Source organism: Taurulus bubalis (genome assembly GCF_910589615.1).
Source record: "Taurulus bubalis genome assembly, chromosome: 10".
Taxonomy (NCBI): Eukaryota; Metazoa; Chordata; class Actinopteri; order Perciformes; family Cottidae; genus Taurulus; species Taurulus bubalis.
This window is the reverse complement of record NC_136598.1, coordinates 14,215,237-14,230,558: the sequence shown is the minus strand read 5'-3', so window position 1 is coordinate 14,230,558 and position 15,322 is coordinate 14,215,237. Positions and strand designations below refer to the sequence as shown.

Sequence of the window (15,322 nt, the reverse complement as noted above, 5' to 3'; positions counted from 1 at the left end):
TAAGTTCTTGTTTGACCATCTAAATTACAATTTTAGCAACTGAGCATCTGGCATCATCTCATTTAAATCCACAGCTCTGTTTACATGTATGAATAAGAAGACCATCCATGTAACCCCTCTGAGTGTAACACTGCTGATGTCTGTTCAGGTGGTGTATGAAAATGGGACCCTGAAGCTCAGTGACGTTCAGAAGGGGATGGACGAGGGGGCCTATGTCTGCAGCGTGCTCATCCAACCACAGCTGTTTATCACTCAGACTGTCTATGTTGCTGTCAAAGGTCAGTTAATCATTTTGAAAGTAATAACTTTGTCAAAGAGTTGCACACTTTTTTTTACTTGGTTAGGATGGAGTCACACAGATATATCTAAAAACATACGTAGCACAGTAGTATGCACAGGCTTGTTTGCTGTGTGGTGTAAATTATATTAACCTTTTAGAGGTTGCCAAATAAAGAGAATACTGGAAGTAACTGGAAGTAAAATGAGTATAGAAGTGTAATTTATATGAGTCTAGCTGTTTTTTACTGGGCCATAATGTTGAAAATGCAATGGAAAGAAATATGAATATAAAATAGGGTGCTTATAAGAGGGATGGAAAGTTAGAAAGACTGGTTTTGAAGAAGGAGGGTGTGAGTGAAACAGAAAGAGAGGAAAGAATAATGCATTGCCTCTAATAACCCCTGATTAAGGGGCGGAGTGGCCGAGTGCACTCTTTCAACCACTCCACAATTACATAGAGCACAATTTGTGTGTGTGCATGCCATACGCATGCATAAATGTGTGTGAATTGCATTTGTGTGTTTGTGTGCTGCATACATTTTGCAAGTCTGTATACTATTTTGGTCAGCTCTGCACATAGCATGATAGCATGACATGTTAGTTATAGGAAGTTGTGAGCTTGGGTTGTATGGGTTTTGACTAGACTTTAGCAGATGTGTGACATTTTTGGTGTTTAGGTGTCTTCGTAGGGTTTTTTTGTGCCTACATGCGTGTACACAAATGCACATGCTTGTGTGTTTGTGCATTGGCTGCATGTGAGTGTGGGTATGTGCTTGTATGAATGTGTGCACGTCATGTCTCTGATTTAATTAGATGAATTTTAACGAGGCCCAGATTAAATCCCCCAGATGTCTCAGCTGTAACCCCCCATCCCTCCCTTCTTTCTCCACTCTAAACCACCGACATCACCTCCGCCGCTCTCCATAGCAACACCGCTCTTCCCCCTGCGGATGGGGCTCTAATTAGAGCAGCTATTATGGGCTGGCTTTAGCAGGGCAGGGTGGGATGGAGTGGAGTGGAGGGATTGGTAGGGGGTGCAGGCGGCTAAAGAGTGGGTAGTGGGCTAGTAGGCCGGGCTGTGGTGTTTTGGAAGCTTTTGGGGTCCAAGCTGAGATGAGAGAACCAAGAAATCCGACAGAAAGATAGAACACTACTTTAACAATTAGCCTGTCAGGAGAAAATGTTTCTGATTCTGATCCATGTCCTCTAAAATATATCCCTCTCTCTCTTAATGTGTCCCTCTTTTGTATCCTTCTCCCTCCACCTCATTTCTCTTTGCATCACTCACCCTCCCACCCCATGTCCTTTCGGTGCACCCAAATCTTCAAATGTGTGTCTGCCCATATTCTCCCTGTGTCTTTACATCTGACGTTCTCTCTTTCTTTATCCTTCACTTATTCATATTTGCCTTAAATCTCTATCTTCACCTCTTACTCACCCCGCTCATTTAAACAACCCTCTAACTGTTTTCATTCATCTTTTTTTCTTTATTCTTATTCCTTGCCTTTTTCTCTCCCCAACTCTCCTTTTCATCGTGTATTTCCTCACTGGATCTGCCTGTTCTATCTCTTCTACTCATCTTCTTTTATCTATTTGTACTATTTTCCCCTCTATTACTTCCTCTCTTGCTCACTCTTTCATCCTTCCCTTCTCTGCTGCTCTCAGTTCCTCCACTGATCCAGCCATTTGACTTTCCCCCGACTTCCATTGGTAAATTGATGTACATTGCCTGCGTGGTGTCGTCTGGAGACATGCCCATACGCATTGCATGGCGCAAGGACGGGCAGGAGATCGTGCCCTCTTCTGGCATCAACATAGACACAAAGGAGTTCATGTGCTCTCTCCAGATACCCAAGGTGTCGCTCAAACACAATGGCAACTACACCTGCATTGCCAGCAATGATGCCGCCACTGTCAGCACGGAGAGGCAGCTCACAGTAACAGGTAAGAAAGGAAGAAGTGAGCGAAGATTGTTAATATAAAAGTGACATTAAGAAAAGGTTTAAGGGGAAAAGGAATGGGTTATTTTAAAATGGCACTGCAGTGATTTAGTATTGCACTTAAATAAAGTTGGATGACTTTGTATATTTAAAAAAAAAGTAGTCAAAATGGAAGCAGCAAGGTTCCAGTACTCTTGTCCTTGTTATAGGTTACACTGGATACTTAACTTCCCATAATAGAGCTCAGTAACATCTTTCTTTCAACGATCTTTGCTAGTAAAAACACCCATCTTTCGAAATGCATGACCTTCAGAGTAGACTTTCTGTGAAGCTGAGTGATTGAGTCATTTTGTCTTGTGGCTAGTACTTTTAATATGTAAAATCAGCAGGAGTGGAAAGTAACATTTACTCAAATACCTTACTACAGTTTTGACGTACCTTTACTTAACTCTACTATTTCCATTATATGGTACTTTACAGAGCTGACCTAGACCAATTTGGGGCCCAAGGCAAGATTTTAAGTGGTGACTATCAATCCCCTATACTGCCTATGCCTAGGGCTGGATCTGGTACTTTGAATTCTACTCCACCACCTTTTACTCCACTGTATTTATTTAACAGCTGTAGTTACTTTGCAGATTAAGATTTTATATTAAAAATTTGTTTGAAAAATGCATTTAAGATTAAACCTATTTCCCAACTGTTTTATATGTTTATAGTTGTTTTGTATAATATTATATAGTGTTGTAATTATTTATGAGCGCACAATGCAAGAAGGCTGCCATCCTCCACATCCACATCTGAGTTGATCTCTACCAAACTTCCACCAATCTTGTTCATCAGCAAAGAATAAATTAAACTACCCTAAATAACAGGTCGTGCAAAGGCCAATGGCTGTGAAAGAGGTAGTTTGCTATGGAAGGGCTCATAAAATATTCCAAAAGAATATCTTACCCACTTATAGCGATGGTGTGCCATTGGTTGATTCCGAGTGTCAATGGTCTAAGGTTGCCTACCCCTACTATGATTCGTCACGTGTATTAATATAATCAGTCACACAGGTCAATTACTTACAGAAGCAGCACTGTTACTTTTAATTATTGATGATGTTGATTTTTCCATTGCTGTACTGGTACTTTTACTGAAGTAAATGATCTGGATACTTCTTCATCTACTCAGAATTAGTGGAATGCCCCTTTAACTGGATCCTACATTTATTCCATTTCATAATAAAACAATAATAAACACATTGTGTTTCACCATTATTGTTGATGATGTTCTGACTGAAATAATGTTTTCTGGTCCTGCAGGAAACATTACATATGGTTCCAGTGTGGAACAATTAAGTTTTTTGTCTTTTCATTCACTTTTCCTCTCCTTTCTCTAGTGCCTCCTCGGTTTGTGGTTCAGCCAAATAATCAAGATGGGATCTATGGGAAGGCTGGGATCCTAAACTGTTCAGTAGACGGATACCCTCCTCCTAAAGTCATGTGGAAGCATGCCAAAGGTGCATTAGGTACATGACCTGTCTTTTATTATTTATCAACAGTGTGTGCTTTCCTTGCTCCATTGTCATACTCATGTGCATAGGTCTCCATAGTAAATTGCATTACAATGTAGAGATCCTTAATTAAATCATAATCGTCTCTTTCTGTCTAGCGGGTATTGGGAATCCACAGCAGTACCACCCTGTGCCTTTGACGGGCCGTATCCAGATCATGAATAACGGCTCTCTACTCATCCGACATGTTTTGGAAGAAGATCGTGGATTCTACCTCTGTCAGGCCTCCAATGGCGTTGGCTCAGACATCAGCAAGAGCATGGTCCTCACCGTCAAGAGTGAGTATACAAACTCCGACAAGGGCTAATGTAGCAGAGCACAAGTGTTTCATGGCATGGATGACTGCGGTGTAGCCATCTGGGATGCTCCGGCTTTATCAGTCTCTACGCACAGACGCTTGCTAACTGTGTCAAACCAATGAGCCAATGAACTCTCCCTGTGCTCTGTGGACATGAACATACACACATGCTCACTAATGAATTGGTGACACAAAGGGGACCATGGACATAAGAGCACCGCAATAAAGAACAGTGGGGGAATTAAGCGTGTGTGTGTGTGTGTGTGTGTGTGTGTGTGTGTGTGTGTGTGTGTGTGTGTGTGTGTGTGTGTGTAAGTGTGTAAGTGTGTGTGTGTGTGCGTGTGTGTACGTGCGCAATGAGGAAGCGAGTAACTGAGCGATTGATCTTTTGACTCTTGGGATCGGTCTACAGACAATCAAAAACACTTTGAGCTTAATCATTATCTGCAATCAATCTCTCTCATCCTGCCCTTGCTGTCAGTAACATTCTATGCAATGGAATGGGAACATGCATGGGGAAAATGTGCACGCACATACACATGCACAGACTGTCAACATCAGGTTGAGAATTATAAGAGTGTACTTGTTACACTTTAGAGTGTAGCTTTACCCACAACAGAGAAGTGAATGTATTATACCTGGCTTTTTTGACGCTTGTACACACAGACACACATAACCAGGTGTGCATAGATACAACCACTACTTTCGCCATGTTCTGCGATCACACGGTTGCCCCTCCCCCTCCCTTCCTTCTCCCCATGCCCCCCTCTCTCTCTCCTGCTGGTGTTAGTGTTATTGATTGAACCGTTCCTCTCCTCTGCCTCCCTCAATTCTGTCTGTTTTGCTCAGCGGAGAAGGAGGAAAAGAGGAACGGAGAGATAAATAAGTGATGAAAACAAAACAGCAGAACTCTCCTCAGATCGGTATTGTGCGTGTGTGTGAGAATGAATGTGTGTTGGCCGGTGAAGGCTGTGAGTGATCTTGTGTATAGAGTGTACACGAAAGGTGGAGTGTATCGTTTTTGCCTGTTCATTCCCCTAGACCCCGGTGTAACTATTGGAGAATGAGAGAGGAGGTTTATTGACTTTACCTCATTGACCATAGCTCTTCATTACTCTACTGCAATGGAACTTGGCCACTGTGAACTTCACTTGTTTAACTGCCGGCTGTCCCACCCTCTTATATTCTTTGGTCTTTCACTTCTTTCTCCCTTTCAACCTCAACCCTTCTTTTTATCCTTTACTTCTACTTTTCCACTCCCTCTTTTATCTCGGTCATCTTATGTCCTTTTATCAATCTGTTTACTGTCACCATTTCCCACATTTGTTCTCACCTTCTCTTTTTCTCACCTTGTATTTCCCTTCTCCTTCCAGTCCCAGCTATGATCACCAGTCACCCCAACACTACCATGGCGAAGAAGGGTCACTTGAAGGAGCTGAACTGCACAGCGAGGGGAGAATGGCCCATCATCATCCGCTGGGAGAGAGGCGACACAGTCATTGACCCTGACCGCAACCCCCGATACTCCATTATTACCAGTCCCAATGAGAAGACAGATGAGGTGTTGTCTACACTCAAGGTAAGAAGCTCTTACCTATGGCAGAACATCTAATAAAGAAGTCGGACAGCAATGTCTTTTATGACTCGCATTCAATTGACAAATTGATACTGGAGCTGAACCTTTTTTCTTTTGTCCGTTTGAGTGCTCAAGGAAGTGGTGTCAAGGAAGTGCAAAGCAAACTCTAGTTTGCTGTCATCTCACCGTTATTGTGTGTGGAATTACAGTGAAATGAGAGTCCACTCTCATATCTGTATCATCGTGTGTTTGAGGTTTTAAAGCTTAGTGACAGTCAAGGCCTATTTAATTGATTAATATCAGTGTTCTCCCCACCACGACATATCATCAGTTTGGTAGCGGAGTCCGGACTAGCTTCCCTTTCACGGAAGCTGGATTCTCGCGATGTCATGAGATTACACAGGAATCAATTTGTTTGTGTGGAGGAAGCCAGTGACAAATAAGCGTCCTGTGAGTAGCTACTGGGGGCTACGGGTGTGTGATAGGTGTTCATTCTTAACAACAATGGCAACTCCTGAAGAGTTTAGCGTAGATCCTGTAATAGCATCAGTTATGAAATGCTTTCCTGTATCATAGGAAAGCTGGATATGATGCATGCAGCCCCATGATGATACTAAGTGAGGGCCACCCTGTAACAAGTGGTACTGAAGGAACTTCAGTGATACAGAGTGGAGCTGAATCAATTGTGTGTCCAGAGAGTTCTGAGGATAGCATTGTCTCACAGCTGGTTTGATGCGCACAAGATCACAGAAGCTTGCACAAGATTTAATAAAGGTTACCCCAGTGGATTTTGTGTCTGTTACTTTAGTTTGACAATGTACCCCACTCAGATTAAAGACTTAAGATGAAACATGTACCTATCTCCTTCAAATTACCGTGGAGGTTAGTTAATCATCTGAAAGGGAAGGTATCTATAGAGTTAAGCAATTATGGATTTTGGTTGCATTTAGATGTATCTACTGGTAAAATAATGTATATATTTTAGGTGCAGGCAAAAAAAAAGCTTGAATGGGATTTGTGACTTATTGCAGCTCTCCTCCCAATGCAATGCACGGTGAGTCACCTAAATACCAAACATGCATGGGAGAGGAACAACTCTCACAGAGCCTTTTCCATCACGAAGGTGTACTTTACAGACAGAGATAGAGTTGTTTGTCTCTTTGACATTTGTCTTTCTACATTTCTCTCTACAGCTAAAGCCAGCAGAGCGTGAGGATTCAGTCTTCTTCTCCTGTCATGCCATTAACTCTTACGGAGAAGGGCGCGGCCTTATCCAGCTCACTGTGCAAGGTACTGTAACAATTCCTGTCAAATGCAAGCACCATCTCTTCTTTTTATTGATAAAAGCTACACAAACTGCTTATCCTTCTTTCCAACTAAAAGTATCTCTGTTTTGATGCTATCTTCTCCTTCCTTTATCTTTCCTTCCTCCCTTCACTCACCCCCTCTCATTTAAATCCTTAGAGCCCCCAGACCCTCCGGAGTTGGAGGTGCGTGAAGTCAAAGATCGCAGTATGAACCTCAGGTGGACGCAGCGATTTGATGGAAACAGCGTCATTACCTGCTATGATATTGAGTATAAGAACAAGACAGGTAAGTGAAAAGAGTGTATTCTTCATTACATATAATAGTTAATCTAACCGTGAAATAATATGCTGAGCTGTTGATGATTCTTTTCTTTATTTTAAACACCACTGAATGAATAGAAATTGACTGTCAACATTCAAACAGAACAAAATCATTTTACGTGAAGGAAGATTATAGGGACAAAATAAGACTTGGGTTGTGTTCGAAATTGCAAATACGGACTACATATACAAGCAGTATGTTTTGCATACTTCCGACTAAATTAATGATTATGACTGATTCCAGTAAACACATCTCATACTCAGAGGTTCTTGCTAATCTAGTATATATCTGGGCATTTCTTATGTACACAAAATCCACATACAATGCAGCAACTCAACTCAGTATAAATAGTACGTTAGTGGGAGATTACAAACACAGCTTAATATTGCATAACACTGAAAATACAATTCCTCAAAGTGGGAAAATGGTGGCGAACTGTAAAAGTCATTATTCTCTTCTTTTGTGGCAGATACATGGGAGCTGAAGCATGCCACTCGAAACATCTCCCCCACCAACAATCAGGCAAACATAGTGGACCTTCACCCAGCCTCTGTTTACAGTATCCGTATGTACTCCTACAATGCGATAGGCAAGAGCGAGGCCAGCAAGGAACTCACCATCAGCACAGAGGAAGCACGTAAGCATCTTGACAGCACTACACTCATTTGAGAAAATATTTCAATTTTGATTGGTTGTATTAGCTCCTAGTCACTGCACTGTGACTGTTCACTGACGCCAACGTATGTCCTTGAATATTTGTATTAAAATCCCATTTCAATAAAACTGAGAAAAACATCTTTGAACGTTGTAAATTAGAATATTTAGGCCATGAGACTTACTGAAACCATGAAAGCCATACAGTGTTTGCCTCAACCCCGCTCTCTCTCTCTCTCTCTCTCTCTCTCTCTCTCTCTCTCTCTCTCTCTCTCTCTCTCTCTCTCTCTCTCTCTCTTCTCTCTCTCTCTCTCTCTGTGTGTGTGTAGAGCCGGACGGTCCTCCTATGGAGGTGATCCTACAGCCGGTAACCTCTCAGAGTATCAGGGTCACCTGGAAGGTAAAGTATAAGAATTGTCCGTTTTTAATAGCAATGTAAGTCTTTGTTTGTGTAGCACTTAATCACATGTTTGCTGCTTGCATAGTCCTGATTCCTTTTCAATGTAAGTCGTTTGTGGAGGTGGCTAAATAATCACACACTATATGAATAGGAATAGATGATGTCAGTACTATATTTCTGTTTTCTATTCTCCAGGCTCCCAGGAAAGAGCTGCAGAACGGGGTGATCCGGGGTTACCAGATTGGTTACAGAGAGAACGGCCCGGGCAGCAATGGTCAGTACAGCATTGTGGAGATGAAGGCCACTGGAGACAGTGAGGTCTACACCCTGGACAACCTCAAGAAGTTTGCCCAGTACGGTGTGGTTGTCCAGGCCTTCAACAGAGCTGGCACAGGGCCCTCTAGCTCAGAGATCAATGCTACAACACTGGAGGATGGTGAGCATCACAATAAACAGCACACATACAACCTATCTCAGCATGTATGAAAGGGATTCATTGCCTCATGGTCTGTTTATGAGCGTATACAGTATATGGGTTAGTAATCCGCAGGAATAGGGGAAATAAGGTTAAGCAATATACAGCAGTATTTTAAATACAATGGAAGAATAAATGGTCAAACCTCTGAAATATAGCCCTCTGTTTGTTTGGCTTTGATTCATAGTTACTGCACTTTTATTGTTGCCATTGTTCTTTTTGCAGTCTCACTGCCTGATCTATGTCAAATCATGCCATGCTTTGTAACCTAAAACTACTACATTCTCTCTTTCCTCTCAACAAGACTGAATGCTGGCATCCAAATGCTTTTCACAAATACCAAGGACACACATAGTCTCATAGACACAGTACACATTCAGCAGCGCCGCAGAGAGGATTGAGTGATCCCTGTATAGTGATACGGCCATGCATCTTGATGGCTGTGGGGTAGATGGGCAAAATGTTGAGTCAGTGAATGGATGAAGAAATGACTGGATGAACCAAAGAAGCACTTAGGGAGCAGAAACCCCTTCCTCGGCTATACAATCCTGAACAATGTTTAGACAATTTGTAATCTGCATCTGGCTGTAGGTATGCAATAAATAGCATAACAACGTGCAAAATATAAGATACGTGTGCCATTTTTTTTTCATTTAGGGTAATTTAAATGCAATCTTAAGAAATCTTTTAAAAGAAATGTATTGTTCTGAATTACACACCTCTATCCATCTGAACCACTAACAAACCACTAACAAATATCTTGATTTTACTACATTACCTTCTAACAAATATAATTCAAATCTACAAACAACCTTGGTGGAAGTATTACAGTCACTTTCTAAAGCCACATTGTGCATGGCTAAGAAGTTTTTATTTATTTTTTAAACAAAAATAATCATGAATCCAATAGTTCCCCAAACATAAAAAGGCAGGTTGAAGGTAGTCTTGTGGGAGAGATGTAAAGGGCTGGTGTAAAGCAGTAGAAGCATGGATCACGTGGACTTCATTTAGTGTTTTGGTCCGACATAATTAACTTGCTTTTCCATTGATTGATTTCTTGTAAAGCAATATTTTCACAAGCATGAATTGACTTTTGGTCACGGAGGAGCTAAATACAGCCAAAACATGCTGACATATGTTAACAACACACCAATAAATGGATCTTGAAAAGAAAAAAAACTCATCTTTCAGTCATAATCATCACATTCTCTCTGTAGTGTTGAGCTGCAGTTAATTCAATCAATCTGTACGCTGTACACGAAACACATATTTTCTTTCAATACATGCCGCTGTTAATCTTTACGATACGACATCCACGTTTGTTTTATCTCCCCGTACAAACACACGCACACACACGGTGAACAGTTGGCTGAACCCCATTGGTCCAGAGCAGACGGAGCCCTCTAGTTCTTCCCTATGGTTGTCACCGTGGCGACAGTGATATTGATGGCCATTATGATAATAGTGATAACAACAAGCATACTAAAAATAATTAGAATTAGCTTGTCTCGCTGTCTGTCCCTCTCTCTCTCGTTCACTGCTTCCTGCTGTAATTATCCACAGCTGAGCATATTGTCTCTCTGCTCCCTCTTTTCATCTTTTTCTGCCCTTCTCTTGTGCCCTTGCTTTTAACTCTCTTCCTCCTTTCCTCCTCTGCCCCCTCACCCCATCTACTCCTCCCTGTAGCCCCAGTCCAAAACTGCCTTTAATTATTTCTGTTCCTGTATTCTCCATCTTTTTTGGGGTCAAAACGTATGCATTTACTGACGCAAGATAATGTTATACATCAACAACCTTTGCACTGATTTATTGTACTTTTTTCTTAACCCCTTATGTATCTACCTTCCTTCATTTCACTCTAATGCGGACAATTTGGAAGCACTTGGATGCAGCTCACATTTTGTGTTCATATATTTCTCTTTTTTTTATCAAGGTGGGAATGTGAAGGGAGGAAAATATTTTTTTTTGCCTTCTAATTATTTAGCCTAAAGGTTTATTCATGCAAACCCCTGTTTTCAGTTTTCTAATCCTCATGCCTCCTTTCCCTCTCTTCCTCTGTCCTCCTCCACTCTCTCTTCACCAGCTGCATAGAAATTCCCTGGTGGACTTGGCCCAAGCTCTCTCTTTCATTGCTCTCTGTCTTTCCCTTAGCTCTCTTCCTCCCTTCCTGCCCCTCCTTCTCTCTCACAAGTTGACTTCTGTTCATCTTCAACAGTGTGCGTTATTCAAAGCCTGAAAGACTAATGGTCAGCGGTAGCCAATAGAAGAGACACCTGGACTGTTGGGGACAGAAGGAGGCTTGTAGAGAGAAAGAGAGATGGTGGTTGTAGAGATGGTTCTATACATCAGACTGGAAGCATGTTATGAGCTTTTTATCTATCACTTGCCTGTTTACTCGCCTCAGTTTTGATATGGAAATTTAGGGTTTCAGAGAGGGTATATTAGCCAATGCGATCCACATTTTGAGAAGGCAACGGCAGCCTTTTCTTTAACATACAAATAGTTTACATCTTCCCAATTAATAACCTGTCCAGTAATTACAAACTGTTTTCAAACCCACAAAACTTTGCTTTCAAATGTAGGTCGAAAAAATATTCAAAGATCATAAATATGTCAGGGTTTGGGTGAGGCTAAATCTAAGCTAAATGTGTATACAATGATGCAAAAAAACAACAACCTTGAATTTATGATTGTTTTAACCTTTAAGCTACTTAAATGGGACATTAAGTTCAAATGTAATAAAACAACAAACAAATACAAACTGTGTGCAACTTATGCACAAGACATCTTGGATCTTTAGTATTGTATATTATATATATATATATATATATATATATATATATATATATATATATATATATATATATATATATATATATATTTAACTTCAATGAAGAGGTGGAACAAGCTGATATATGAGAATATGTGTAATGTTGTCACAATTTTGAATAAGATCAATTTCAAAAACGGAAAATGCTACTTAAGGGGTTTAAGAAACCTGGATATTAAAGGATTAAAGTATTCCTTAATCTTTATGTATTTAGCTCCGTCATCAAGTAGTGCGATTGTTTTTCTCCCTTCAGTGAACAGACCTCTCCTTTTTTAAATGAAACTTGTGACACATGAATTACATCATGTGAGACATAAACTGAAGTTAAGCTGTTCAGAGAACTTATCCTAACGTCTTCCCTCTTCCTCTTTGTCTTCAGTGCCCAGCCAGCCTCCTCAGAACGTTCGAGCCATTTCTGTAACATCGGACGAGGCCGTGATCACATGGGCGGAGCCTCCCAGGATGACACTGCATGGCGTGTTGAAGGGCTATCGCGTCGTGTTCTGGACTGTCTTTCCGGATGGAGGTGTGTTGAGTGTGTCTGTCATCTCATTTGTGACACCTTGACTGGTAACCGCTCTGTCCTTGGTCTGAACATTGCACACTTTCTGTCCTTTTCAGAATGGGGTGAAATGCAAAACATCACAACCATCAAGGAGCAGGTGGAGCTCAAAGGCCTGGAGAAGTTTACCAACTACAGCATCCAGATTCTGGCCTACACCCAGGCTGGAGATGGTGTCCGGAGCAACGTCCTGTACATCCAAACCCGTGAAGACTGTGAGTCCACATTTTATTAGATCATTCCACACAGATAAACCAAATAATGAACTGACCCATGTGTCCTTTGCTTTAACCCCACCTTTGGGGCAGGTCTAAGGGTTTTTGGTTTTGGTTTAGGCCGTAGTGTGGGAGGCAGAGAGCCAGGGGGGTAAGAGGGTGTGTGTGTGTAGGGAAGGGTAAGAGGGGCAAGGTGGGAGGGCTTTGTAAGGTTGATGATTAAATCCTCTTTGTGCTCTGATGTGCCATTACCAGTGCTAATGAGAATTAAGAAGCCAAAAAGTGTGTGTGTGTGTGTGTGTGTGTGTGTGTGTGTGTGTGTGTGTGTGTGTGTGTGTGTGTGTGTGTGTGTGTGTGTGTGTGTGTGTGTGTGTGTGTGATTAAGGAGCCTAAGGTTGTGGGTCTGTGCATGTGAATATGCGGAAGTGGGTGGTAAGTGTGTGTTCGAATGTGTACCGTGTCTTAGCATTGGTGTGCATGTCCGAGTGCATGTGTGTGTGTGTGTGTGGATGCACTATTGTTTGTGTGCAAGTCTAGCTTACCACCCAGCAAAAGGAGAGGGATTAATTCTTTGTGGCTTAGAGAGAATTAATTTTGTGCTTACACTGGCGGGCTGTGGATTACATCCGTAGCCGCCTCTCCTCTCCTCCCTGGGGCCAGGCAAAGGAGGAGGCAGGCGTCTGGAGATGGAGAAAATGAGGGGAGAGAGGGAGTGCAGGAGAGAGGGACAGAGACTCTAAGAGCCATTTCAGAAAAGGCCTTTATTCTCTCTTCCTCACTTTATCTCCATTTTATGAGTAGCCTTACTGCAATAGCTCTTCAAATATTTGTGTTGTGTTAGTCTTTGATTTTGTGTGTGTCTCTGTGTGTGTGTGTGTGTGTGTGTGTGTGTGTGTGTGTGTGTGTGTGTGTGTGCGTGTGTGTGTGTGTGTGCGTGTGCGTGTGCGTGCTAATACGGGGCAAGTTTCTCTTTTGCCCTGATGCGGGTTGACATTGTGTCCAGGGGCAACCTCTTCACATACGTTCAGCGCTCCGTGTCTGTCTCGGTCCCTTTGTCCTCAGTGTCTGCAGCATATGGAAAAGTGTTTGAAGTGGAATTGTGCAAACAGACATTTCTCAGGCTGCCTTTCTCTGCGTCTGTCTCTTAGACACAAAGACAGTAAGCAAGGAGTAAAGAAGACAGAGATTCATGATTAAGTTATTTTACCTACCTTACCAACAGGCATTTGGTTGTTAATTTGTGGATTCAATGTTTTAATGTCAGAACAAAAGCGACAAACAAAATGAATATATGAGGTAGTGCATATTAATTGATCTGCCAATCACTTTTTCCATTAAGTGGTCGAAAAATGCCCTCTAAAGGCAGGGCTTTTCATTTTGCCTATTTAAAAAAATTCAAAAGTCCTAAGCTAGGCAGTTTACTGTCATAGAAAATAGGAATGCCAGCCCAAAACATTTTGAGGAACCAGAACTAGTCAATGTTTGCCATGTTTGCTTAAAAATGAAGATAGATAATATTAATCAATATTAATTTAAATTCCAGCCCTAGTCTACATCCACACCAAATATTGCAGGCCATTATTTATATATACTGTGTATATATATATATATATATATATATATATATATATATATATATATATATATATTTTATACTAGTGGATTTTATACTAGTGGATACACACTGATGTTTTTTGTGATTGCATTTGGCAACACCAACACATGAGCAACTCTCCCCAAAGACCATTATACACCTTTAAAGCTATTAATTCTGCTTACTGTACATGTAGCTAAATATAACTGGTCCTCTGTTTTTTTACTCTGCCCTCCATTTCTCTCTTTACTACCCTTTATTTGTCAGATCCTGGACCCCCAGCTGGCATCAAAACTGTGCCCTCCTCTGCCAGCAGTGTCGTGGTGTCCTGGTTACCTCCTCACAAGCCAAATGGAATTATCCGCAAATACACCATCTACTGCTCCAGCCCCGGCTCGGGCCAACCGGTGAGTTACAAGAGAGTTTCAGGATTGAGAAGTGAATGAAAGAGGGAACTGGATCATCCAAACATGGCGGCTAATGAAGGGAGAATCATCCTTTATTTATGCAGAATACAGCTTCTGTTATACTATTTATATGATGCTAAGATTTAATATATGTAATTATGATGCTGTTCTGCAATGTGCGTTTGTGGGTGTGTGTGTGTGTGTGTGTGTGTGTGTGTGTGTGTGTGTGTGTGTGTGTGTGTGTGCGTGTGTGTGGTCTACTGCTGCAGTCTCAGCAAGATGTGTGTGTGAAATGAGCTCTCCTAATACCGCAGTGTGTGTGCGTGCAAGCTCGCCCTCCAGCCTCATTTACATATCTGCGTCTCATCACGTTGCCAGGACAACCTCATCTGTTCATCAACGAGGGCAGAAAACAAGCCGACAGAAAACACACACTCTCACTTACGTACACACACACACACACACACATATATCCATATATATATCCATATCTCTCTCTCTCTATATATATATATATATATATATATATATATATATATATATATATATATATATAAGTATAATATATATATACAGTATAATATATATATATATATGTATATATATATATATATGTACATATATATATACATATATATATACTAGTGTTTTTATGAAGTGCGAATTCAAAAGCAAGAAATATATCCTGCTTTTATACACACACACACACACACACACACACACACACACACACACACACACACACACACACACACAAATGCACCGTATACATACCTATCTAGAATATGCATTTTCTCCTTGGTCTCTTTCATTCACAAAATCTATCTGTCCATCCATCCATCCATATACACGTCTCTCTCTCTCTCTCTCTTTCTCTCTCTCTCTCTCTCTCTCTCTCTCTC

At 41.2% G+C, this 15,322-nt stretch overlaps 1 protein-coding gene across 3 annotated transcripts in view; it reads left to right on the top strand.

Moving 5' to 3' along the window:
• dscaml1 (Down syndrome cell adhesion molecule like 1) overlaps positions 1–15,322 on the top strand; it is a gene marked incomplete at both ends in the record, with an annotated part of 93,412 nt that overhangs the window by 65,174 nt on the left and 12,916 nt on the right. For 2 of the 3 annotated variants that reach the window (XM_079224851.1, XM_079224850.1), the window contains 13 exons: positions 149–278; positions 1,945–2,223; positions 3,607–3,726; positions 3,879–4,058; positions 5,452–5,657; positions 6,848–6,944; positions 7,119–7,247; positions 7,753–7,920; positions 8,267–8,337; positions 8,533–8,773; positions 12,022–12,168; positions 12,264–12,419; positions 14,281–14,420. In XM_079224851.1, coding sequence (XP_079080977.1) covers positions 149–278; positions 1,945–2,223; positions 3,607–3,726; positions 3,879–4,058; positions 5,452–5,657; positions 6,848–6,944; positions 7,119–7,247; positions 7,753–7,920; positions 8,267–8,337; positions 8,533–8,773; positions 12,022–12,168; positions 12,264–12,419; positions 14,281–14,420 — 2,064 coding nt within the window. Of the gene's footprint in view, positions 1–148; positions 279–1,944; positions 2,224–3,606; positions 3,727–3,878; positions 4,059–5,451; positions 5,658–6,847; positions 6,945–7,118; positions 7,248–7,752; positions 7,921–8,266; positions 8,338–8,532; positions 8,774–12,021; positions 12,178–12,263; positions 12,420–14,280; positions 14,421–15,322 lie in introns of all 3 variants that reach the window. The other variant, XM_079224852.1, reaches the window with a different exon arrangement.